The 23,901-nt window shown below is 47.1% G+C and overlaps 1 protein-coding gene across 8 annotated transcripts in view; it reads right to left on the bottom strand.

Annotated features, from left to right (window-relative positions):
• Positions 1-23,901, bottom strand: part of IQSEC2 (IQ motif and Sec7 domain ArfGEF 2) — an 80,511-nt gene that overhangs the window by 19,258 nt on the left and 37,352 nt on the right. For 6 of the 8 annotated variants that reach the window (XM_037010380.2, XM_037010381.2, XM_037010384.2 and 3 more), the window contains 2 exons: positions 7,471-7,732; positions 6,478-6,879 (listed from right to left, as the gene is read on the bottom strand). In XM_037010380.2, the coding sequence (XP_036866275.1) occupies positions 6,478-6,879; positions 7,471-7,732 (664 nt within the window). Of the gene's footprint in view, positions 1-6,477; positions 6,880-7,470; positions 7,733-15,979; positions 16,673-23,901 lie in introns of those variants that run through there. The other 2 variants (XM_037010386.2, XM_017641171.3) reach the window with 2 other exon arrangements.

The following is a 23,901-nucleotide window of genomic DNA, read 5'->3' on the forward strand; positions in this document are numbered from 1 at the left end:
ACTATGGCTTTGTAGTAGAACTTGAAGTTTGGGAGCAAGATCATGCCCCCACTTTATTCTTCCCTCTCAGGATTGATTTGGCTATTCGGGGTCTTTGACAGTTCCATATGAATTTTTGAACTATTTGTTCGAGTTCATTGAAGAATGCTGTTGGTAACTTGATAGGGGTTGCACTGAATCTGTATATTGCTTTGGGCAGGATGGCCATTTTGATGGTATTAATTCTTCCTAGCCAGGAGCATGGGATGAGTTTCCATTTGTTAGTGACCTCTTTAATTTCTCTTAAGAGTGTCTTGTAGTTTTCAGGGTATAGGTCTTTCACTTCCTTGGTTAGGTTTATTCCTAGATATTTTATCCTTTTTGATGCAGTTGTGAATGGAATTGTTTTCCTGATTTCTCTTTCTATTAGTTCATCATTAGTGTATAGGAAAGCCTCAGATTTCTGTATGTTAATTTTGTATCCTGCAACTTTGCTGAATTCCGATATTAGTTCTAGTAGTTTTGGAGTGGAGTCTTTAGGGTTTTTTATGTACAATATCACGTCATCTGCAAATAGTGACAGTTTGACTTCTTCTTTACCAATTGTATTCCTTGTATTCCTTTGTTTTGTCTGATTGCCATGGCTAGGACCTCCAGTACCACGTTGAATAACAGTGGGGAGAATGGGCATCCCTGTCTTGTTCCCGATCTCAGAGGAAAAGGTTTCAGCCTCTCACTGTTCAGTATGATGTTAGCTGTGGGTTTATCATATATGGCCTTTATTATGTTGAGGTGCTTGCCTTCTATGCCCATTTTGTTGAGAGTTTTTATCATGAATGGATGTTGAATTTTGTCGAATGCTTTTTAAGCATCTATGGAGATGATCATGTGGTTTTTGTCCTTTTTGTTGATGTGGTGGATGATGTTGATAGATTTTCGAATGTTGTACCATCCTTGCATCCCTGGGATGAATCCCACTTGGTCATGGTGTATGATCCTCTTGATGTATTTTTGAATTCGGTTTGCTAATATTTTGTTGAGTATTTTTGCATCTATGTTCATCAGGGATATTGCTCTGTAGTTTTCTTTTTTGGTGGGTCTTTGTCTGGTTTTGGTATTAGGGTGATGTTGCCTTCATAGAATGAGTTTGTGAGTATTCCCTCCTCTTCTATTTTTTGGAAAACTTTAAGGAGAATGGGAATTATAACTTCTCTGTATGTCTGATAAAATTCTGAGGTAAATCCATCTGGCCCGAGGGTTTTATTCTTGGGTAGTTTTCTGATTACCGATTCAATTTCATTGCTGGTAATTGGTCTGTTTAGATTTTGTTTCTTTCTGGGTCAGTCTTGGAAGGTTGTATTTTTCTAGGAAGTTTTCCCTTTCTCCTAGGTTTTCCAGCTTGTTAGCGTATAGGTTTTCATAGTATTCTCTAATAATTCTTTGTATTTCTGTGCGGTCCATCATGATTTTTCTTTCTCTTTTCTGATTCTGTTGATGTGTGTTGATTCTCTTTTTCTCTTAATAAGTCTCTGCCTAGAGGCTTTTTTATTTTGTCAAAGAACCAGCTCTTGGTTTCATTGATTTTTCTATTGTTTTATTCTTCTCAATTTTATTTATTTATTATCTGATCTTTATTATGTCCCTCCTTCTGCTGACTTTAGGCCTCATTTGTTCTTCTTTTTCCAATTCGATAATTGTGACGTTAGACTATTCATGTGGGATTGTTCTTCGTTGTTTAAGTATGCCTGCATTGCTATATACTTTCCTCTTAAAACTGCTTTTGCTGCGTCCCACAGAAGTTGGGGCTTTGTGTTGTTGTTGTCATTTGTTTCCATATATTGTTTGATCTCTGTTTTGATTTGGTCGTTGATCCATTGATTATTTAAGAGCATGTTGTTAAGCCTTTATGTGTTTGTGAGCCTTTTTGCTTTCTTTGTACAATAATTTCTAGTTTTGTACCTTTTTGGTCTGAGAAGTTGTTTGGTAGAATTTCAATCTTTTTTTATTTACTGAGGCTCTTTTTTTGGCCTTGTATGTGGTCTATTTTGGAGAATGTCCCATGTACACTTGAGAAGAATGTGTATTCTGTTGCTTTTGGATGTAGAGTTCTATAGATATCTATTAGGTCCATCTGTTCTAGTGTGTTGTTCAGTGCCAGTGTGTCCTTGCTTATTTTCTGTCTGGTGGATCTATCCTTTGGAGTGAGTGGTGTGTTGAATTCTTCTAAAATGAATGCATTGCATTCTATTTCCTCCTTCAGTTCTGTTAGTATTTCCTTTACTTATGCTGGTACTCCTGTGTTGGGTGCATGTATGTTTATATTGGTTATATCCTCTTGTTGGACTGAGCTCTTTATCATTATGTAATGTCCTTCTTTATCTCTTTTTAATTTCTTTGTTTTGAAGTCTGTTTTGTCTGATACTAGAATTGCAACACCTGCTTTTTTCCCTCTGTTGTTTGCATGAAATATCTTTTTCCATCCCTTGACTTTAAGTCTGTGCATGTCTTTGGGTTTGAGGTGAGTCTCTTGTAAGCAGCATATGGATAGATCTTGCTTTTTTTCCATTCTATTACTCTATGTCTTTTGATTGGTGCATTCAGTCCATTTACATTTAGGGTGATTATTGAAAGGTATGTACTTATTGCCATTGCAGGCTTTAAGTTTGTGTTTACCAAAGGTTCAGGGTTAGCTTCTTTACTTTCTTACTATCTGACTTAACTCGCTTGTTGAGCTATTATAAACACGGTCTGATGATTCTTTATTTCTCTCCCTTCTTATTCCTCCTCCTTCCTTCTTCATATGTTGGGTGTTTTGTTCTGTGCTCTTTTTAGGAGTGCTCCCATCTGGAGCAGTCCCTGTAAGATGCTCTGTAGAGGTGGTTTGTGGGAGGCAAATTCCCTCATCTTTTGCTTGTCTGGGAATTGTTTAATCCCTCCTTCATATTTAAATGATAATCGTGGTGGATACAGTATCCTTGGTTCAAGGCCCTTCTGTTTCATTGCATTAAATATATCATGCCATTCTCTTCTGTCCTGTAAGGTTTCTGTTGAGAATTCTGATGATAGCCTGATGGGTTTTCCTTTGTAGGTGACCTTTTTTCTCTCTCTGGCTGCCTTTAATACTCTGTCCTTGTCCTTGATCTTTGCCATTTTAATTATTGTGTGTCTTGGTGTTGCATTAAATATATCATGCCATTCTCTTCTGTCCTGTAAGGTTTCTGTTGAGAATTCTGATGATAGCCTGATGGGTTTTCCTTTGTAGGTGACCTTTTTTCTCTCTCTGGCTGCCTTTAATACTCTGTCCTTGTCCTTGATCTTTGCCATTTTAATTATTGTGTGTCTTGGTGTTGTCCTCTTCAGATCCCATCTCTCGGGAGTTCTGTGTGCCTCCGTAGTCTGAGCAACTATTTCCTCCCCCAATTTGGGGAAGTTCTCAGCAATTATTTCTTCAAAGACACTTTCTATCCCTTTTTCTCTCTCTTGTTCCTCTGGTACCCCTATAATGTTGACATTGTTCCTTTTGGATTGGTCACACAGTTCTCTTAATATTGTTTCATTCCTGCAGATCCTTTTATCTCTCTCTGCATCAGCTTTCTATGCATTCCTGTTCTCTGGTTTCTATTCCATCAATGGCCTCTTGCATCTTATCCATTCTGCTTATAAATCCTTCCAGAGTTTGTTTCACTTCTGTAATATCCCTCCAGACATCTGTATTCTCCCTCCAGACTTCATCCCTTAGCTCTGGCATATTTCTCTGCAGCTCTGTCAGCATGTTTATGATTTTTATTTTGAATTCTTTTTCAGGGAGATTGGTTAGGTGTGCCTCTGCAGATCCTTTCTCAGGTGGTGTTTGAAGTATCTTGGACTGGAGCAAATTTTTTTGCCTTTTCATGGTGATAGCAGTGTCTGTAGGCAGGTTGTGGGTGTGTCAGCTGCAAGAAGAAAATCCTTTCCTGCTTGCTGGATGCCTTGTGCTTCTCCGCTGCCTGTGACAGTTACCCGCACTCCTGGAGCAGCCACCGGATTAGTCCCCTAAGCTGCTGTGGGCGGGGTGTTTGTCAGAGCAGCATGGAGCCCTGCAGGGAGTGGCAGGCACACCAGGTGCGCTCCTCTCTGCTAGCGGCAACCCTGCCGAGCAGCTTTGTACCAACAGCGGCCTTTGGATCTGGCCTGTGCAGCTGTGCCTTGGGCTGGGATTCTGGTCCACTGCTTGGAGCGTGCCTGTTCCCTCTGGTGCACGCGGGCCTCTACTGGGCTCCTCTGGCTCCCCTGCCACCGGTGCGTGCGAGCCGCACCCGGGCTGTTTGGTCGCGCCGCTGCGGGTTCGCAAAAGCCTCTCCTCGTCTTCTCTGGTGCCTTTGGCACACGGATCTGCTCTCGGCCCCTTCCAGCGCCACCGTCCCTGGCACACGCCGCCACTCTCCCGCTACTGGGCCAGTGTGTCGGGGTCCGCGCCAGTTGGAGGAACGACTGGCATGCTGCTTAGTGCCATGAGGAGCTTCAGAGCTGCGCTGCCTCCCCGGGGTTTAGGGCACCTGTTTCCCCAAGATTCCCAGCTGCTGGCTATGTGCTGTGACAACTTCGTCCAGCTGTGGGGTCCCTGTCTCTTTAAGACTTGCAGAAAACACTCGCTTTTCTTTTGCCTCAGGGGCGCTGGTTGCAGGGACCTGCCCACAGGTTTTGCTTTTCTGTTTCTCTAATATCCAGCACCCTGTTCACCTTGTGTCTGTGTTCCTGGTGCGGATTCCTAGAGCTGGTTGTTTAGCAGTCCTGGGCTTTCACTCCCTCCCCATTCCAACTCCTTTCTTCCTGCCAGGTTTTGGGGTGAGGGAGTGTTTGGGTCCCGCCTGGCCGCAGCTTGTATCTTACCCCCTTCATGTGATGCTGAGTTCTCAGAGATGTAGATGTATCCTGGCTGTTGTACTACATCCACTGGTGTCTCTTTTAGGAATAGTTGTATTTATTGTATTTTCATAAATATATATGTTTTGGGGAGGAGATTTCCTCTGAACTACTCATGCCACCATCTTCCTGTCAAAGTTCAGTTTTAAGCTACTAAATTTTGGGGTCATTTGTTATGCAGCAATGTAACTAACACATGGAACTAATATGCTTCCCCATCAGGCTTGGATAGCGTAGACAGCTAGGCCCAAGCCTGGTTCCTTAGTCTCCCCACCATTCCCCATTCTCCTCTAGAGGAATGGGTCTGGGCCTGGTTTCTCTCTTTTTAGTTCAGCTCAACACATTTTATGACACAGAAGAGATGTTCAGTAAATGTTTGTTGTATGAATGGATGAGTGATTTAGATCTTCCCTCTAATACTTCTTTCCTTCCCATACACACACTCCTTCACTAGCTCTGGGGAAGAATGCCAGATCACAAATGTTAAAGCAGAGTGATTTCTTCTCTTTTCATTCATTCATTTGTTCATTCAACAATTGCTGCCAAATACCTCCTTGGTTTCAGGAAGGAAATTACATGTACTTAGCAGCTAACACCTACTAAATGCTTTCACATATGTGACCTAGCTGAGTTGATTCTTCAAAACAGTTCTAAAAAGAAGGCTTTATCTCCATGCTATTGATCATTTTTCAGTGTGGTTGAACAGTTTGCCCAAGGTCACATAGCTGGGAAATAGCAGAACTGGGATTTGTACCTGAGCAGCTATGCTGACCCACCCTAGGCCTAGAATGATGTCCACCCCCATCACTGCCTGTTACATTCCCACCCTTCCATGCTTTCACTGATGCACTACCTATGCCAGCAACACCCTCTCAACTATCTCTAGCTTGCTAAATTTTAGTGTCTGGTAAGGCCCGCTACAGTGCTGTTTTCTCAAAGAAGCTTTCTCTGGTCCTCCCAGAAGAACATTTATTTTCCCTCCTCTATGTTCCCATGGTACTATAAGTGATCGTTTCTTATGGCTCTGAGCACAGTCTTGTGCACATGTGTCTGCCATTTCCTACTGGCCTGGGAAGGTCCTTCAGAACAAGGACCCTGGCTGGTTCATTTGTCTCTCCCACAGTGAGAGTCCATGGTCATGTGGTATAAGGGAAGGGGGGCATGGGCTTTGGAACAAGACTGAGCTAAATTCCAATCCAGTTTGGAAAAGTCACATTACCTTTCAGGGCCCTAGAGCCTCAATCTCCCCTCTGTAAAATCTTGTAGGTCATTATGAGGCAATGGCACAGAGTAGGAACTCATCATCTATTAGGAAGGTCTTAATGTGATAATGGATCAAGTTCCAAAGAGTGAGAACTTCAATTTTCTTATGTGTTCTGTATGCCCAGATTCTACCTTGCTTGTTTGAACTATGTGATTTTTCGTCTTTCCAATTCTTTCTCATCATTCTCATAGTCCCTACTCAGATGGTAGCTACTCTTTTTTATGGAACGCTTCTCAGGTAATTTCTTTCAGTTTGAGGTACAGGTAAAAGTCATAGGAGAAGCCAAAGCATGGAAAGGGAAGGAAAGGAAAGGCTTTGTCAGAGATGCTGACCTGTTTGGAGAAGGAGTCCTCGAGCTCTGTGATGTCATTAGAAAACTCTCCAGATGTGGTGACAGAGCTTCCCCCACCATCGATACCTCCTCCACAGGAGCCTCCATAGGGGAGCCCCCGTTCAAGCCGGTGGCTCCGGGCACCAGCCATGGCACCCTCGTCCAGCGAGGCAGGCTTGCCTTCGAAGTACGCGGGGTTCTGGGCCTTCTCATACTCCTCAAAGGAGAACTGCATCCTCATGTTGGAGAGGATGATGCGGCGGGACATGCGGCTCTCTGAAGCGGAGCTGCGGAGACGCTCAAAATTCTTATTCATGCGGTACTGGCGGAAGGCCGTCTGGATGGTCCTGGCAGCCCTGCGGCTCAGGAAGGAGCCCCCATACTTTCTCTCCAGCATTTCCACCTGGCAGGGGAAAGTCAAGGGGAACAAGGTCAAAAACTCCCTGTAGCCTCATCTCCCTGGACCTCAGCCACGCTGCCGCCTGGGGCCCCAGTTCAGTGCTTGCTGTGGCCTGGCTACACCAGGCTGCTATACGTTGTGTCCTCACTTTAATCTCAGACAGCAATTGTCACCCCAGACTGGACTGGGGTTGTCTTTTTTTCTTTACAAGAAATAGATGTTCATTATTCAAAGTAAGGTAGAAAAAACAGAGGAGCCAAAAAGGCAAGAAAGGAAGAAATGAATTGAGAGCTAGAAGAAGAAAGAGAGACATAAAGGAAGAGAGGGAGAGAAGGAAGGAAGGAAGGGAAGGAGGGAGGGAGGAAGGGAAGGGAGAGAGGATGGAATTTTGGTTCACCTAAATTCCCAACACCCAGGAATAACCTCAGTTAACATTTTGGTATATGTCCTTCCAGTTTTCTTTTTCTATACAGAGTATTTTGTGCCCTGTCTACCTTTTTTCAGCTAAATGATACCACCCCCAAGGGTCACATCCCAATCCCTCCCTTGGTTCTCTCACACCCCCGTTCCCAGCCAGAGCCATCTCATCTGCACCTTCTTGTCCTGCAGGTCTGTGGAAAGTTCATAGCTGTCCGACAGGGCCTTGGAACGCTTTATCTCCTCCTCCTCCTGCTTCCTCAGGGCGACGCTGGCTGGCTGGAGGCGAGCCCGCTGAGCCCAAGGAAGGCTGACCCCAGCTGGAGGGCCCCCCATGTGACTGCCGGTGGAGGGCAGCTGGCTCAGCCGGTAGGGGGGTTGGCTCCCAGGACTATCAACCGCTGTGCTCAGGTCACTGCCTGGGGCATCACCCTCCACACTGTGGGGATGAGATAAGATGAGCCAGGATGTAGGAGCAGAAGACAGGCCAGCTGGGCCAGACTGAGGGTGCGTGGACCAGATCCCCTCCCGCAGACACATCCTCCCAGCTTCCTCACAGATATAGTGATGCTAATACTTAAAGGTCAGAGGGAGTCCCACCAGCCAAGCTGCCCTCATGGTCCCTTCCCTTCAGGCTCCCTGGCCTTCACAGCCCTATTCCCTTATTCCCTTCAGCCCATCGCCTCACAGCTCCATCTTCTTAGACTCCTTTCCCTCAAGGCTGGGTCTTCTCACAGTATTGTCCCCAGCCCTACTCACTCCTCACAGCCTGGTCCCCTCATGGCCATGTCTTCTCACAGCCTCCTCCCCAGACCGGTTTCCTTCCAGTCTTGTCCTGTCAAGCCCCTTTTACTAATAGTCCAGTCCCCTAACAGCTCCATCCCTAAACCATTCATCTGCATCCCTAAACTATCCACCCACCCCACCAGACCTCTTCCCCAGAGAGCTCCATCCCGAACCGGCTCTGTCTACAACACGGTGGGCTGTGGTTTCCCTCCCAGCTTGATCCCCAAGCACCACCATAGATCAGCCCTGTCCCCAGGTCTGAGGTCTACTCCTGCATCCTGCACCTCCAGGTATCCCCTCAGCCCTGTCCCCTCCCTCTGCCCCACCCCTGTCCTCAGCTGCCTGGATTCCTCAGGCTTGGCTAGTTCCCAGAGTTTCCTGGCTGCAAGGGCTCAGGCTCAGTAACAGTGGGAGGTGCCTCCCATCCAGCATCCTCACAGGTAAAGAGCTGCCCTGCGGGGCAACTTCCTTTTTCTCCTCATGGCCTCCTCTGCTCAACTGGGGGTGGTGGGCAGGAGTCTCTAGGCTGAAGAGTAGTAGGAGCTGGGCACTGGGCGTTGCCTGCCCTGGTTATGCAGAGCTGTTCCGCCAGACCTGCTCCCATGGTGCCATGGCAACGAGGTTGCCAGGGAACTCAGGTGGCAACAGTACCCAGGTGCCCTGAGCTGAGCAGGCATGGTGAGAAGCCACAGAGGTGGGGAGAACAGTGGAGGGAGGTCCGGAGGACAGGTACATGGTGATTGTGGGGGGGAATGGGCATGGCCGGGGCCCAGAGAATGGTCTTGTTTGGGCAGGCACAAGGTTGAGGGGCATCCTGGCTGGTGAAAAGGTTAAGAGGCCACTGCCCAGCCCTTACTTGGCAGAGGCCATGGGTGAGCTGGGGTGGGTATAGGGGGGATCCCTACTAGTACAGGAGCTTGAGCTGCCACAGACCTGCTAGCCTTGCAGAAGAGCACTTTGAGCTGGGTGCTGGGTGCCATGGGGAGGCTATATCCCCCATAAAACTGGGTCCTGGGCTGCAGGGTAGAGTTCAGCTCTACCCTAGTTGGAGCTCCCACCCACCACTCATCCTCCACCCTTCCACATGTCAGCCTGCAACACTTCCAGGAGCAAGGTGGAAACAAATGGGGGTACTGCTTTCCACCCCAAATTATCTCTCCTTCTGTGCCCCAGGGGCCTGTGAAGTCAGGCCTGCCCAGCTCCCCAGGCATCTAAGATGCTCCTCACCTCCTCCTTTGGATGGCAGCATCCTGCCCACCAACCCTTCAAACCTCTTCCCTCCCAGCACATAGCTCAAGCCCAGGTTTGATCAGCTGTCTCCTCTGTTCATAAACCATCCACAGCTCCCACTGCCCACAAAAGACAGCCCAAGTTCTTTATTCTGGCATTTGAGGCCTCTCCAAGATACAACAGCTACTAAGTGTCAATAGAGTACCCAGCACATTAGGCACTGTTCTTACCATTTAATATTTAATAACTTACTCTTCAAAAGAACCCTGTGAGATAGGTATTCTTTACTTTCATTTTACACAAAAAGGAACTGAGGCCTGGAGAAATTAGTAGTAACATATCTATGGCCCACAGCTACTAACCATAGAGCCAGGATTCAAATCTAGGCAGTCTGACTCCAGAAGCTCACACTCTTAAACATTAATCCACACTGTAGGGTTGGCTGCCGGCCATGCTTCCATCCCATCCACCCTTCCCTCCAGCTTGGCCCAGATCCTCTTTCTTCCAAATACTCCTCTGCTTTCTACCTCCCGAACTGCTCATACCTTCCACCTGGAACATAGTCCCTATCATCTCTGCCATCTGCAATCTGAGAGATCTCCCTACACCTTAGTTCAATCAAGATTCAGGTCATATGCCACCACTATGAAGCCCTCCTGAAGCCCGCCTCCAGCCAGAAATCATTGCTGATCCTGTTCAGAGCTCCCACACACAGCACATGTCTATCCTTCTTTTTGTGGCGCAGGTTAGCTTTGGCAAAGCATGACAGTTATTTGTGTTCAAGACTCCCAGAATCCCAGCACAGGAAGAAGATTTGGTAATCTCCTAGTTCGCACAGAGCACAAGGCCTGGAACACAGTACGTGCTTGATTAAACTTCTGGAGAGAGAGTTCATGAATGAGCTCTGATGGTTATACTAATAAATCCTCTCACCTGAACCTCAACCTCAGCCTCCAGTCTCCTCTCCTAATCCATTCTCCATCCTGTGGTCAGAGAGAGTTTAACAGAGTACAAATCTGACCATCTCGCTCTCCCACTAGAACCCTTCCACAGCTCCTCATAAATCATTCAACAAACAACAATTGAGCATATTCTGTGTTCCAGGCACAGTGTGGAGTGCGGGAAATATAATGATGAATGAAAGGCATAAGATTTATTCCCTCAGGGAGATGACATTCTAGTGGGAGAAGCTAACTATAAATATATACTATCATTTCAGGTAGAGATAGGTGCTAGGAAGGAAAATACAGCAGTGACACAAGGCACTGTTTTAGATGTGGTGGTCAGGGAAGGTCTTTTTGAAGAAATGGCATATAAGAGGAACCCTGGTGTAAGTGGGGGAGTTAGTTTTGTGGTTATCTGAGGCAAGAGCAGTTCAAACAGAGCATAGAGACAGTGCAAAGGCCCTGAGGTAGATCTGTGCATGGAATGTTTGAGAAACAGTGAGGAGGCCACTATAGTTGGACAGGAGAATGATAGGAGGTAAGATAAAAGAAGTAATGGGCACTAAAATTGTGAAGGTCATTGAACCCATGACAAAGACTTTGGCTTTTGCTCTGATTGAAATGAGCAGACGTCAGCTTTAGAGGAATCAACATCCACAGGGTAACTTTTAGCTTCCTCACCATAGCCATGGATGGCTCACCTGACCTGACCTCTGCTCATTCAATGTTTCCTGCTCATCCTTCAACATTTAGCTCAGGTGTGCCCTTCCATGCCTGCCTGCCCCCTCCACACAGGTTGTCTTACAGGCCCCTTCTCTGTGCTGCCATAGGGCCCTACAGTCACCTCTATTCCCATGTTAACAGCATTATTTAGCTCACTGAATCCTCATATGTTATTGAGACAGGCACCATTAGCCCCATTTTATAGATGAGAGCCTCTCTGAGACTCAGAGAGGTGATGTAAACTTGCTGGAGGTCACATCTATTAAGAGAGAAAGTCAAGATGCAAACCCAGGGCTCAGGCTGTCTTTTCATGCTATCCTGTTGCCTCTCCCTGCTTCTGGCTCTTTGCTTCCCCTAGCTCTCCTCTCTTCAGCAATTCCCCCTGCAAAAGCCCATCCCCTATTTTGATTGCAAAGGGAATAGACCTGACAGCCTGAACTCTGTCAGCACAGCCACCCCTGAGAGAGCCTGGTATTTTTGCCAGTTTTGGACAGTGCTTGAGTACACTGAAGACATTGTGGACATTGAGGACCTTGCTTGAGGGCATTGCTCCTGTCATCATACACCCTGCTGACAAAATGGGACCTGGGCAAGTGGAATCCCTTAACTCAGGACACCCCAAACAGGGGCATGCAGATCACATGGAAAATCTCTCTCTTCTCTCTCTCTCTCTCTCTCTCTCTCACACACACACACACACACACACACACACACACACACAGGCACTGTCTTCTGGACTACTGAGGGAACAACTTGAGAGCATCTACCGCAGTTGGGGGAAAAATCATATTACACAAATAACCACAGCACAAAGCTGAAAGTTCTCAGGCTAGGGAACAGAGGAATTGCTGGGGGAGGTCAGGAGAGAGATTCCTTCTGCTTGTGGGTGGCTGAGCAGAATAACAATAAACTCGCACTTACAGCTCACCTTCCCTGTGTCAGGCATTTTCTGCACATTTTTTTAACGTGCATGGAAAACGTGAAGGAAGAATTAGGTTTCCTATTTTACAGGAATATTTTGCAGAGGAAAAAAGCTCTGAGGGGGAACGTGACTGCCAAGGTCTCAGAGCTAGCAAGTGGCAGAATAGGAATTTGAAGCCCAAACCTGCTGCCTTGAAGGCTTCCTGGGGGAGGAAGCTGTTGAATGGGGTCTTGCCTAGGAGGAGTTGTTAGAAATGAGGAGTAAGGGACCTTGTGAGCCAAGGCACTAAGATGGGAGGTAGTGGGGAAGGACATTCCATAGGGATTCAGGGTGGGCTGCCCATGGTGTAGGGCACTGACCCTCCCTAGATACTGTTCCTAATGGGAGGTCTCTCTCCTTCCTTCCCATTACTGGCCCTGTCCAGAGCAGGCAGCCAGCAGGGGATGGGATCAGAATGCAATTGCCATGGAAATGAATGGGGGCTGTTGCTATGGATACCATAAGATAAGGGCAAGAGTAAGCTAGGGATGCTGAGGACAATCCCCATGACAACTCAGGCTGGAAAAGCGGGGGTGCGGGGTGGGCAGGGGGACTGGAAGTAAGAGAGAAGAAAAACAGGATGAGGTCAGCACACCTAGATGAGGCCTCGGACTTTGGGCTCTGGAAGAAAAACTGGTCAAGGAGACTGGACCCAGTAGAGGGGCAGAGGGACTCCAGTCACCCTCTCTCCCAACAGCTATTCTGCAAGCTGTTTCTACTGCCTAATCCCAGCACCACAGAGATTGCAAACCCAGGGCCAGCCCAGCTTGGCGCATGGGCTGGCAGCGGGGAAGGAGACCATCAAAGGGACTGACTGGGTAGACAGTGGGTGAGCACAGGCTTGGGAGCATACCAGTCTGGGTTGGAATCCTGGCTCTGCTTCTTTGCAGCCCTAAAAATAATAGTTGTCATTTACTGAGTACCTATTTTTTGCTAGGCCTAGCAGGTCTGCAAGGTCTGGGTTGTTCTCCTTGAAGGGATGATACAGATGAGGAAACTGAAGTACTGAGAGATGAAGTCACTTTCCCTAAGTGTCAAAGCTCAGCAGTGGCAGAGCCATAAGTCAAATCTAAGCACTGAGCAGTCTCTCCAAGGTCGAGTCCTTGAGTTTTTCAGCTGCTCGTGCCCTCTCACCATGGCATGCAGAGGACTAGAGGTTGGGTGAATATTTGTGGAGCGAGTAAGTGAGGAAGCAACCCAGAGGGAAGCAGGAAAGACTGAGGTGAGACAGAAAAACGCCTGACTTTGAGACTGATGACTCCTAAGTTTGGCTGGCCAAGGGCAGATCTGCAGAACTGAAGTGGACTTTCTGAACCATCCAATTCCTCAGATACAGATTGAGGCCCAGGAAGTCAAAGTGCCCAGGCTGCACAGGAGGAGAACCTAAATCCCCTACCTCCCAGGCCAAAGTTCCCCTTTGGCTTCAGAAGCACCCGCTGAATGTATCCAGCACCCCCTACTCCCACCTTGCACCTTCTAGGTTGAGCTGATCTGCATTCCCAGCCTGTGCCCATGCTCTTCCTTTGTTTCCTCTGCCCAGGATGTCTTCCCTCCCCCCTTTACCCACAGACTCCATCAGTCTGGGTGAGCTCATCTGCCTCTTGCAGCACCCTGAGCAGCCAAGACCTCCTGGGAAGTTGGTTCTAATTCACTCCCATCCCCTACTGAGACTGACAGGGTCATTGACCCCCCTGCTCTGTTTCATGCACAGTCATGCCACTGGCAGTCCTTATCAGTAGTTAACATGTGATTCTCTCCTGAAGTGTCCATCCCCAACCCTGCTCTTGTTTTCCAGGGGCAGTACACTGCTATGACTCATCCCTGAGGATCCTCCATGCCCAGGCCAGAGCCCAGTACACAGCATATAAGTGCTCCCCAGCCACTTTGGCCCCCTAGAATGACAGGGGCAGTCATGTGTGTCTGTGTGACCATCCTGCCTGACAATTGCCACCCTAAAACTACAGCCCCACATGCCCAAAAGCCACCCACACCCAGTCTTGTGATTATCTCCACCAGGCACTTGCAGAGAGCCTGCCAGGCACAAAGTCACCACCTCATGCAATCGACTTCACACTCAGAATTCCTCACACCTAGTTTCAAACAATCACATGCCTTCAGATACACTGATCTCTCAGTCCTGATTGACCTGCCTGACCTCATGTAAAGACATGCACACATATGTACAGGCACACCGATTTCCTCACAACTGTTAGAAGCCCTCCTCTTTCCCACAGCACAGACCCTAGGCCAGTTTGGTCACCTACACAGGGGTCTACATCCCCATGGTGACCGTCATGGCCCTCTGACTTTGATTTGCCCTCTCCCTCCATTTATTTGCAACCCTGCTTCCCCACTTCCTTCTATTTCCAATCAAATGAAGGGTAGAATGGTCTCCTCCCCAGCCACAGGTCACCTAGACTCAAGGACCTGGCGAGCCAAACAGAACAATCTGCATACCATTCTGCAACAGGATCCTGGAGCTCTCCACCAGGTTTGTCCATGCCATCCCTGTCTCCTGCAATGCCTCCTCACCTCACCACCTATTCAAACCCTTTCCAGCCTTCCACTCTTGCCCCTCCTCCTCCAGGAAGCCCTCCTGGACACTACTGCTGCCCCTGCCCCCTCCCCCACCACTGCCTCCACATCTTCCTCCTTTCTGTGCCAGGAGCATATTTTGCTCATTGGTGAAGCCATACATGCTCAATCATTTTGGCCCTTCATACCTGCCTAGTTTCCCAAAGGAATTGTCATCTCCCCTGGGAGATAGAGAACTTCAGGAGAACACAGCTACTGTCTTACTTTTGATCCCTCATGGTATTTATCCTGAAGCTTTGCACACAGCAGGTGCTCAAGCAATGCCTTCTGGAAGAATAAATAGGGAGAAAGGAAGAGAGAAAGGGAGGGGAGAAATAAATGAGAATCTGAATGAGTGAATGAGAAGAGGAGTTGAGTGTCTGAGTGAGACAATGAGTGAAGGAATGAGGTGACCCTTGGGGAAAACTACAGGAACAATGTGATAGGGATGCTGAAGGGAGGGGGAAAAGGAGAGCAGAGCCTGTCACCTGAGTCTTAATCAATGCAAGAACCACTAATCACTGCACACTTGCTCAACAGTGCACCAGACCCTATACTGGGCTCCCTGTGTTTTCTTGCTAAACTTCAGGACAACCCAGAGAGGCACATATAGTCTCACTATTCAGAAAGAAAGTTCAAGGAGAAGAAAATACTTGCTTGAGGTCACACGGATGGTAAGTGGCAGAACCAAAAGGTAAACTCAGATTTTTCTGGTGCCAAAGGCTCAGAAAGGGAAAGCCAGAGTATGAATCCACTTGGGGGTCGCCTGGCTTTGCTCCTAACACAGACACATCATGGAATGTGTGGGTCCTACAGCCCATAAAGGATACCTTCCACCCTCCTGCTGACAGCTTCCAACATTTCTTCAAATCAGCTTCTGGCAGGTTGCAGGAAATATTTAAAGTCATTGCATCTGGGGGAAATGACTTCCCCTCAGATGGAGAGATTGAGTTGTCAAATGAGAACCTTGAAAATACAAAATTATTGTAAATGATAAAATAATGACATCTTAAAACCACAGGATTGAAGAATCCCAAAATCACAGCATTGTAGAAATAGAAACCACAGGATTGCATGGAATGTGTCACCAAATTATCAATCTTACATTCATGTAATCAGTTTCTTGAAAGTGTAGCATCTCAGATTGACAGAATGTCAGAGCTGGAGGAACCTTTGTAGATCCTCTGATTCAACCGCCCTCCTCTTTTTACACACAGGGAAACTAGGGAGCAGAAAGACCAAGCAACATGACCAGGCAGGCCAGCTGATATGGCCTCAGGTTGATGAACGTGGCCATGGCTAGAGCACCACACCTCTCATTCACTTACTGAGTGTCTTCTAAGTGCTGACAACCAAACCCTGCTCTCTTCCCCCAGCCCACTCCCAGCCCCGGAGAGGAGAGAACAAGGGCCTGGTGAGGATGGGCAGAGGAAAGTGGGAGCAGGGCGGAACATACATCAGACAGAGAGAAGAGATCAGCTTTTATTGATGGAAATTCCTTTGTACACAGTGACACGCACTCTGAAAGGCCTTCTCCTCCTGATAATATTTACAGAGCATTATGGGAATGGCAGGGTCATGGGTCGAGGCCTTCAAGCAGAGGAGGAGATGGCAGCGCTGGCCACAGCAAGGGAACAAGTGACAGGGAACTAGGCGGGCTGGGTCCCGTTCCCGTCTGGTCCTCTGAGCCCTAGGCACCCTGCATCTCTGTTTGTGCTCACAGAGGACAGAGGTAGGTCCTTGGGATGTCATTTGGAGACCTCTACAGGAGTGGCAGGCTCCAGGGTGCCTAGGAAGTGGGGTGCAGTGTGGGAGGGTCCACGTACCAAGCTCCAAGCTCTACTGCTCCCACATTTTAGTCAGACCTAGGGATGGGCTGGAGTCCAGGGGAGACAGCAGTGGGGGTCGGAATTCCCAGAAGGAGGCAGCGGAGAAAGGGGCACGATGCTTGCCCAGCTGGTCCCTGAAGCAGGGACAGGGTCCCACAGGGGATCGCGGGGGCGGAGGGGGGTGGTTAAGGCTTTTGCTTCTGCATAGAAAATGACCCTGTCCTCTCAGTTACCGAGAGGAGGGGCTACTGCACTCGGAGGCCGGACAGCAGAACTGATGAGCGTCTTCCTCTTCCTCTTCCTCAGTCTCCTCCTCCTCCTCCTCCTCTTCCCTGGGGCCAGGGAGGGCAGGGTAGAGGCCACAGGCGGCGAGTGACAGAGAGAGGCAGAGGCATTAGTTTGCAGAGCAGGGGAGATACATGAAGGGCTGGAGCCAGGGAGATGGGGCTAGGATGGGGGATTAAATGGGGAGACCAGTGTGACAGATTATCCAGGGCCATACCCAACTCAGTCTCCAAGGAGCCTGTCACTGGTTCCCTCCTGAGACAGCCCTCTCCCACACCCAGGCTGGGCTCAGTCTTAAGGTCATGCCCAGGGTATATAAACCCCATTTCTGCCCTGACAGGTGCCCAACCTTCATTTTCATATAAATAGTAGCAACCTGCTCTATGCTGGCACTTTCCATACACCATCTCATTTAACCCCCACAACAACTGCAACATTTTAGAGATGAGGGAATTGAAGCTCAGAGGGGTTAGACAACCTGCCCAAGGTCACACAGTTGGTTGAGTGGCAAAGTCAGGATTTAAACCCAGAATTCTTGGATTCATCCCACCAGGTCTTTTGGGTGAACTTAGCAAATCTAGAAATCCACCCTATCTCTGAAGGACCAAGATTTGTATTTCCCGAATGCTCAGAGTTGAGAAAATAGGAAATGCTTAGAAAGAGAATGTGCAAAGCACACAGCATTGGAAACCAACAGACCTGGGTTCCAATGTCAGCTCTGTAAGTGCTTCCAGGCTGTGCCCCAGGCATGTTATTGCCCCTCTTGGAGTCTTAGTTTCCGCATCTGTAAAAATGGGGCTCATGATGCCAACCCCACAGGATTGTTGCAATGAATGGAACATATGTCGAGTGCCTGACAAACAAGAGCAATGGGAACATGATGGTGGTTATTGTTAACTGCTCATGAACTGAACTGAATTCCCAAGGTGGTCATTTGCACCCACACAGGAGTGCCACAGCGGTGGGGAGGAGTCATTGCAAGAACAAGCACCTGTCCCTAGGGCACTGCCAAGTGGTACCAGGAGCCAGTCTGCACCTGGCAGTCACTGGAGCTGGGCTACAGCTTCATGGGGTGATGACTGACAATAGGGCTCGGGAGACAGGTACCTCGGGAGTGAAAAGGCTGGTCTGGGGGATAGCCAATGAAACAGTAGCACTCACTCCCAGACTCCTTGGATCAGGGAGTCAGTAAGTATGGAATCCAGGAAACTGGAGGATTGGGAAGAGATGGGAAGAAAAGAGGACAGGCAAGGGAAGGCACTGCTGTCCATCTGACAAACAGACAAGCACACACACGTGAGCACGTACATACACACATGCATGTGAGCACACACTCTCCTCATACTCAGAGCTCCCTCCAACACATTGTTCCAGAGTCACTGAGTCAATGAAACCATGTGAAACAAGGCTCAAGTCCTAGGCAAGTAGCACCCCCCTCTCTGAGTCTCCCATTCCTCATCTATAATACAAGAAGAAAACTTCACACCTCTCAAGACTGTCATGAGAAACAAGTGATCTTCCAGTCCCACTGCTCACTCCTCCTGTATCCAGTCCAGGCCCCTGCTCCCCTTCACTCTTATACTACAGTCACCTCCTAATTCCTCCTCTTACCCTCTGGACCATGAGCCTTCCTAACGAAGCCTTGGAGCATGACATGCACCTTTTCTCAGACATGTACCTTGGCTCCCCAGTGCTTCCTGGATAAAGTTCAGACTCCTCAACTTGGCATTTAAGACCCCTCCACCATATGGCCTCACCTCGCTTTTCCTGTCAAGTGGAAAAAGCATAGGCTTTAGAGTCAGATGGACCTGGGTTTGAATATTAGCCCCACCACCTACTAGCTGGGTGACCTTGGGTCCATTTCTTCACTGCTCTAGGTTTTGTTTTCCTTATCTGCAAAATGAGAAAATACCTAGTCTACAGAATCTGGTGGGACTAAACAAATTCAAGTGTGTAAATCACCTGCCACAGGGTAGGTTTGATGCTTCATACATGAGAACTGCTATTATTACTGTCATTATCAGTGGTGTCAGTGTTATCCTGCTCACTCATGCCCAGCCTTCATCAAGCTAGCCTGTTCGGGATTCCCTCAGCACATGCTTTTTCACACATCCTCTATGCCTCTGCTGACTCAATTTCTTCTTTCTGCACAGACCTTTGCCTATCAAAATTCTATCTGAACTTCACAGCCCAGCTCAAATGCTGCTTCCCACAGGATGCCCTCCCTGCCTCCCAGCCAGAAGAAGCCTTCTTTGCCTCCTCTTCACTCCAGCATCTATGACCTTGGTCAGAGATCTCCATTTGTTGCTTTGAAATTTCCTGAAACATTTATTTCACCAATCCCCTCAATGCTTTTGTATTCTCCCCAAGTGGCAGCCCTGCTTTCCTTCTTAGTGAGAGATGGCCCCTATACTATTTAAGGCTATCTCTCCACCTGGGCTCTGGTACCTCCTCCACAACAATCATCCCCTCTCCCTGCTGTATTCCAACCTCTCCCTCTCTGTTGCGTCCTTCCTACCAACATTTATAGAAGCTCAATCTCTCCCATCTGGGAATAAAAACCCTTTATCTGCCCCCACATCTCCCTCTAGCAATCAATGTCCCTCTCTTCTCTTCACAGCTAAGCTTCTTGAGAAATTCATCTACACTGCCCATCTCTAGTTCAGTACCTCCCACGAGCTCTTCAACCCACTGCAATCTGCCTCATGCGCCCACCACACTGAAACCGTTCTCAGTAAGGTCACCCAGGACCTCCTAGCAGTTAAAGCCAATACACTATCTTCCACCCTCATCTTACTTCCCCAGCTGTAACATTTGCCACTCTTCACAAACCCCTTCTGTGCACGGATGGCTCTTTCCTTCCTCTGCTTCTGTGAGCCCACTCCCTGCTGGTTTTCCTCCTACTTCTCTGACCACCCCCATCTCTTCTTCCTCTTCCATATGTAGTGGTACTTCTTCCCCAGTTCTTCTCTGGTCCTTTTCTTTTGCATTCCATGCTCTCTGTCAGCGATCTCACTCCATCCCAGAATTTCAAGCATGGCTGAGGACCCCTGCAGCTATCTCTCAAGCATGGATCTCTCTCCTGGGTCCCAGACCCCTCAAGCCTGATACTTACTGGAAGCTCCACGAGGATGAGCCTTGAATGTTCACAGGGACCTCGAACTCAGCATTTTACCACTACAAATCTGTCTTCTTGCATTTCCCACCTCAGTGAAAAGCACCACCATCCACTCAGTCCCCCAAGCCCAAAACACACCTGTGAGTCATGCCAGATTCTTCCAGCTCCCTTAGGAAGACAGCCACCAGATCCTGCTGATTCTACCTCCTAAATGACTCTAAAAGGCAATACAAGATCTGGCCCCTGCTACCTCATTTTCTACTTCTCTTGTCTCTTGTTCACTCCTACTCCAATCATACTGGTCTCTCTGCTGTCCCTGAAACATGATAAGCACACTTTGCTTCAGGGCTTTTGCACTCAATGCTCCACATAGAAGGAACACTGTCCCTGGATAGGTATGGCACCAGACACATTCTATAGATTTAGTTGTTTATTTATTATTATCTGTCTCATCCACTGTAAGATCCATCAGGACAGGCATCTATTTTGTTTGGTGCTATAGCCCTAATGACCAGGACAGTATCTGGCACTCAGTATTTGTTGAATGAATGAATTCATTGCTAGGCCTGAACACTGCAGCTTACTGTGTGTTCCACCCTCAGTCATCTCCACCTCCCTCACCCATCCCCCATTATTTATTCAGTCTCTGACTCCAAACCTCTTCCTCCCAATCATCTGTCAAACCCGTCATCTCTGCCCTACCCCTATGGCCATTTACCTAAGCTTATTTTTCTCTTGGATCATGGCAACAGCCTCCTCCCTTGTCTCCCTTCCTTCTAAAGTGCTCATTTGATCATGGCACTTTCCCTACTCAGGAACTGCTCATGGCTTTCCTACCACAAAAAAAGAAGTCTGTGCTTCCCAGACAACTGTCTGAGACATGTCTAACCTCTGCACTCTCCAGTGTTCTAGTCCACCCCCCAGCTTTCTGTACACTCTCAAAGCATCCTCCCCCATCTTTATCTCTCAAATTCTTTATGGACCTTGAACAACTGGCTCAAACACTACATTCTTCAGGAAACTACCTGACTTACAAACCAGAAGTAATTCCTTTCCAAAATCCATAGAGAAGTTAAGTGTCTCCAGTGTCATTCAGGATCTCCAAGAACCCAGAGTAGGGTGGTAGTCAAGAGTTATGTGTGAGACCAACAACTCTGGGTGCTGGGTGAGCATCAGTAGAGGTTTCTCTTGCACTACTACCCTGGACTCATGTTGCTCTGGGTCCTTTGCTAACAATGACTCATCCTTACCTCCTCCCTTTCCCTCACCTTCTTTTTTCTATTGAATCTCTCTCATTAATAACTCTCAAAGGATTTAGATTCCATCATTTAAAATTAAAATGCTTCATGGGCCACCAAAACCCCATATGGGACCCATGCTACCCAGCTTGAGAACCCCTGGCCCTACACAATAACATCCAGGTTCTTGTGCATATGCTGTTTCTTCTGTCTGGAATGTTCTTCCACACTTCACCTTTCTGTCCCTGGCTAACTTTTACTCATCCTCTAAGACTCAGCTCTTAGGCTGAGTTGACCTGCACCAGCCCTAGATAGGGCCAGATCCCTTCCTCTGGGCTGCCACAGCCCCCATTGGGCTCATCTGTCATAGCCTACACCAGTCTCCCCAGTTGACTGGAAACTTGTGGAAAGCAAGAACCATTACCTAAGCATAGGTATAGGTCCTGGCCATAGCATAACTCCATAAGTATCTACTGCAATGGATACTAATACCAGCTACCCTTTTTTGAGTACCCATTATGTGCCAGGCACTCAGCAAGATATATTCTATTTATGATCTCTTCTACTCCTTAATAAATAAACCCCATGATGTTGGGGGTACTGTGTTCTTTTTAACAGATAAGGAAATAGGCTCAGAGTTGTAAATTGAGCTGTTTGAGGCCACCCAGCTAATAAGTGACAGAGTTGGGACTGAAACTGAGGTGTGTTGGCACCAACACAAGTATTGGCCCACCATGCTTCCCTGCCTTGGGCTGTAAGATTGGCATCAGTTAGAAGAACAGGACCAAGAACCAGGGCTAGAACACCCTGCCTGGGCTTCATTTCCCAGGACCACATACTAAGATTTTCCCTCCTGTGTCACCTTCATGCCAAGCCCAGGAACCTAGCTCTTCTTATGGTACAATCCCCTCCATCCCATGTACCACTCTCAGCCTCTTCACCCCCAAGCTCCACTATGGTCAGGCCTATCCTTTGCTCAAGAACCATCCCCAGACACACACAGCTTTTAGATCCAATCCATACCAATGATACACACTTGGCTCTGAGAAAAACAAGACACGGGTAGTCCTTGCCCTTCAAGAGTTGATATTCACCCAGTAGTTTCACATGTACCATCTCCAATCCTAAACTCAGCCCTGTGGGGTAAGTAGGCATTCTCTTCATTACACAGATGAGGAAACACAGGCTCAGAGGTTAAATGGCTTGCCCAAGTCATAGAGTTGGTAAGTGGCTAAACTTGGACTTGAATAAAAGGTACTGACTCATTTATTTTTCCCCGATTAGGTCATCCTGCTCAGGAGAGCCAAAAAGTGGGCAAGACCACTTCTCCTGAGGTTGGGGGATGAAGGGAAGTCATTACACATATAGGAAACAGATGGTGTTACGTATCCTTCCTCTGAGCCATCTTCTGTCCCATCTAAACCACACTATGCTGTCATTGTCTATGTGTCTCTCTCCCTTCAAGGGTTGAGCTCCCTGGTGATAGGACCAGATACAGTTCATTCTCATATCCCACCAAGGCTCAGCACAGGGTCTAACCGAGAGCAGGAAGGGTAAATGCTTGCTAAATGAATGAGGTGGTGTTTATGCTAGTTATTAAAAGGAAAAGCAATATATGAACAGCTGGATACAGGGAAACAGTATACAGGAGGAGGGAAATGAGTTAGTAAAAGCAAGGAAATGGGACCAAAGAAAAAGGCCAGTAATTTTGAAATTATGACAGAGTGTGTATAACATATTTTCATTGTTGTTATGGGGGTTTTCTTTACCTTACAAGAATGGGATCTTACTATAAGCCCTGTTCTGCAACCTGCTTTTTTCATATAACAGCAAGTCTTGGAGACCTTTCTCTGCCAGTTATCTTTTTCTTCTGATATGCTACAGAGTAATCCATAGTATGGGTAGATCATGAAGGAAGGGCTGTTCTCTACTGATGTGCATGTAGGTTGTTTTAATTTTTCACTGTTACAAACAGTGCTGCAGTGAACATCTTTACGTATGTCTGGAAATAGTTTTGAGGGTATGTTCCTCAAAGTTGAACTACTGGGCCAAAGGAATGCACATTTTGTTCAAAATGTAGATAAAAGTTATTTACGTTGCTTTAACATTTTTATCGGCCAGCTAAAAATAAAGATTATTCCTACTCCTGTAGTCCTGTTTTTATTTTGATAAGCATACATCATGCAACCTTCTCATTAAGAGCTGGTTGAGAACTCTATCCTCTGAGGGCAAGTTATAAAGAGTTGCACTGTATGGCTTTTGTTTGTAGCTGGGATTTGGGTGTTTTAGAAAAGGCCTCTAGTTGACCAAATTGGGGTCCATTTAAGTAGTAAAACCTTAGATAAATCTAGCTCCAAGACACCGTTCTCAGATTGGAAGTATATGCATATATAAGATTCTGGTGGCAACTAACAAATCAGCCCTATAAAAAATGGTACCAATTTGCACTCCAGTCAAGGCATATGAGAGGTTCTCTTTCCTCCCAACCCTTTCATTCTTTTCAGTTTTGTACTTTAAAGTTGGTACTTCATTGTTGTTTTGGTTACATTTCTTTAGCTATTAGTAAGCTTGAACATCCTTTCTAGCTCATCAGCTAGTGAATGTCTTTTTCTTCTCTGAACTGTGAAATCATGTCATTTCTCCATTTTAAATGGGTTGTGTGCATTCTTATTCTTGATTTCCAGGGGACGATACAGATACATAGATATTCACCTTTGCCTGATATCCATGTATCTCCTAGCCTGTTGTTTATGTTTTAACTTTGTGTATAGCTTGGCTCTCTACACAGAAGTTTTCAGTTTTAATGTATTCAAAATTATTGCTCTTTACTTTATGGCTTCTATGTTTTTAAGTCACACTCAGAAAGGCCTCTCCACCCTAATATTATAAAAATATTCTGGATTTTTTCTTCTGGTACTTT

The sequence above is a fragment of the Manis javanica genome, chromosome X, assembly GCF_040802235.1.
Source record: "Manis javanica isolate MJ-LG chromosome X, MJ_LKY, whole genome shotgun sequence".
Taxonomy (NCBI): Eukaryota; Metazoa; Chordata; class Mammalia; order Pholidota; family Manidae; genus Manis; species Manis javanica.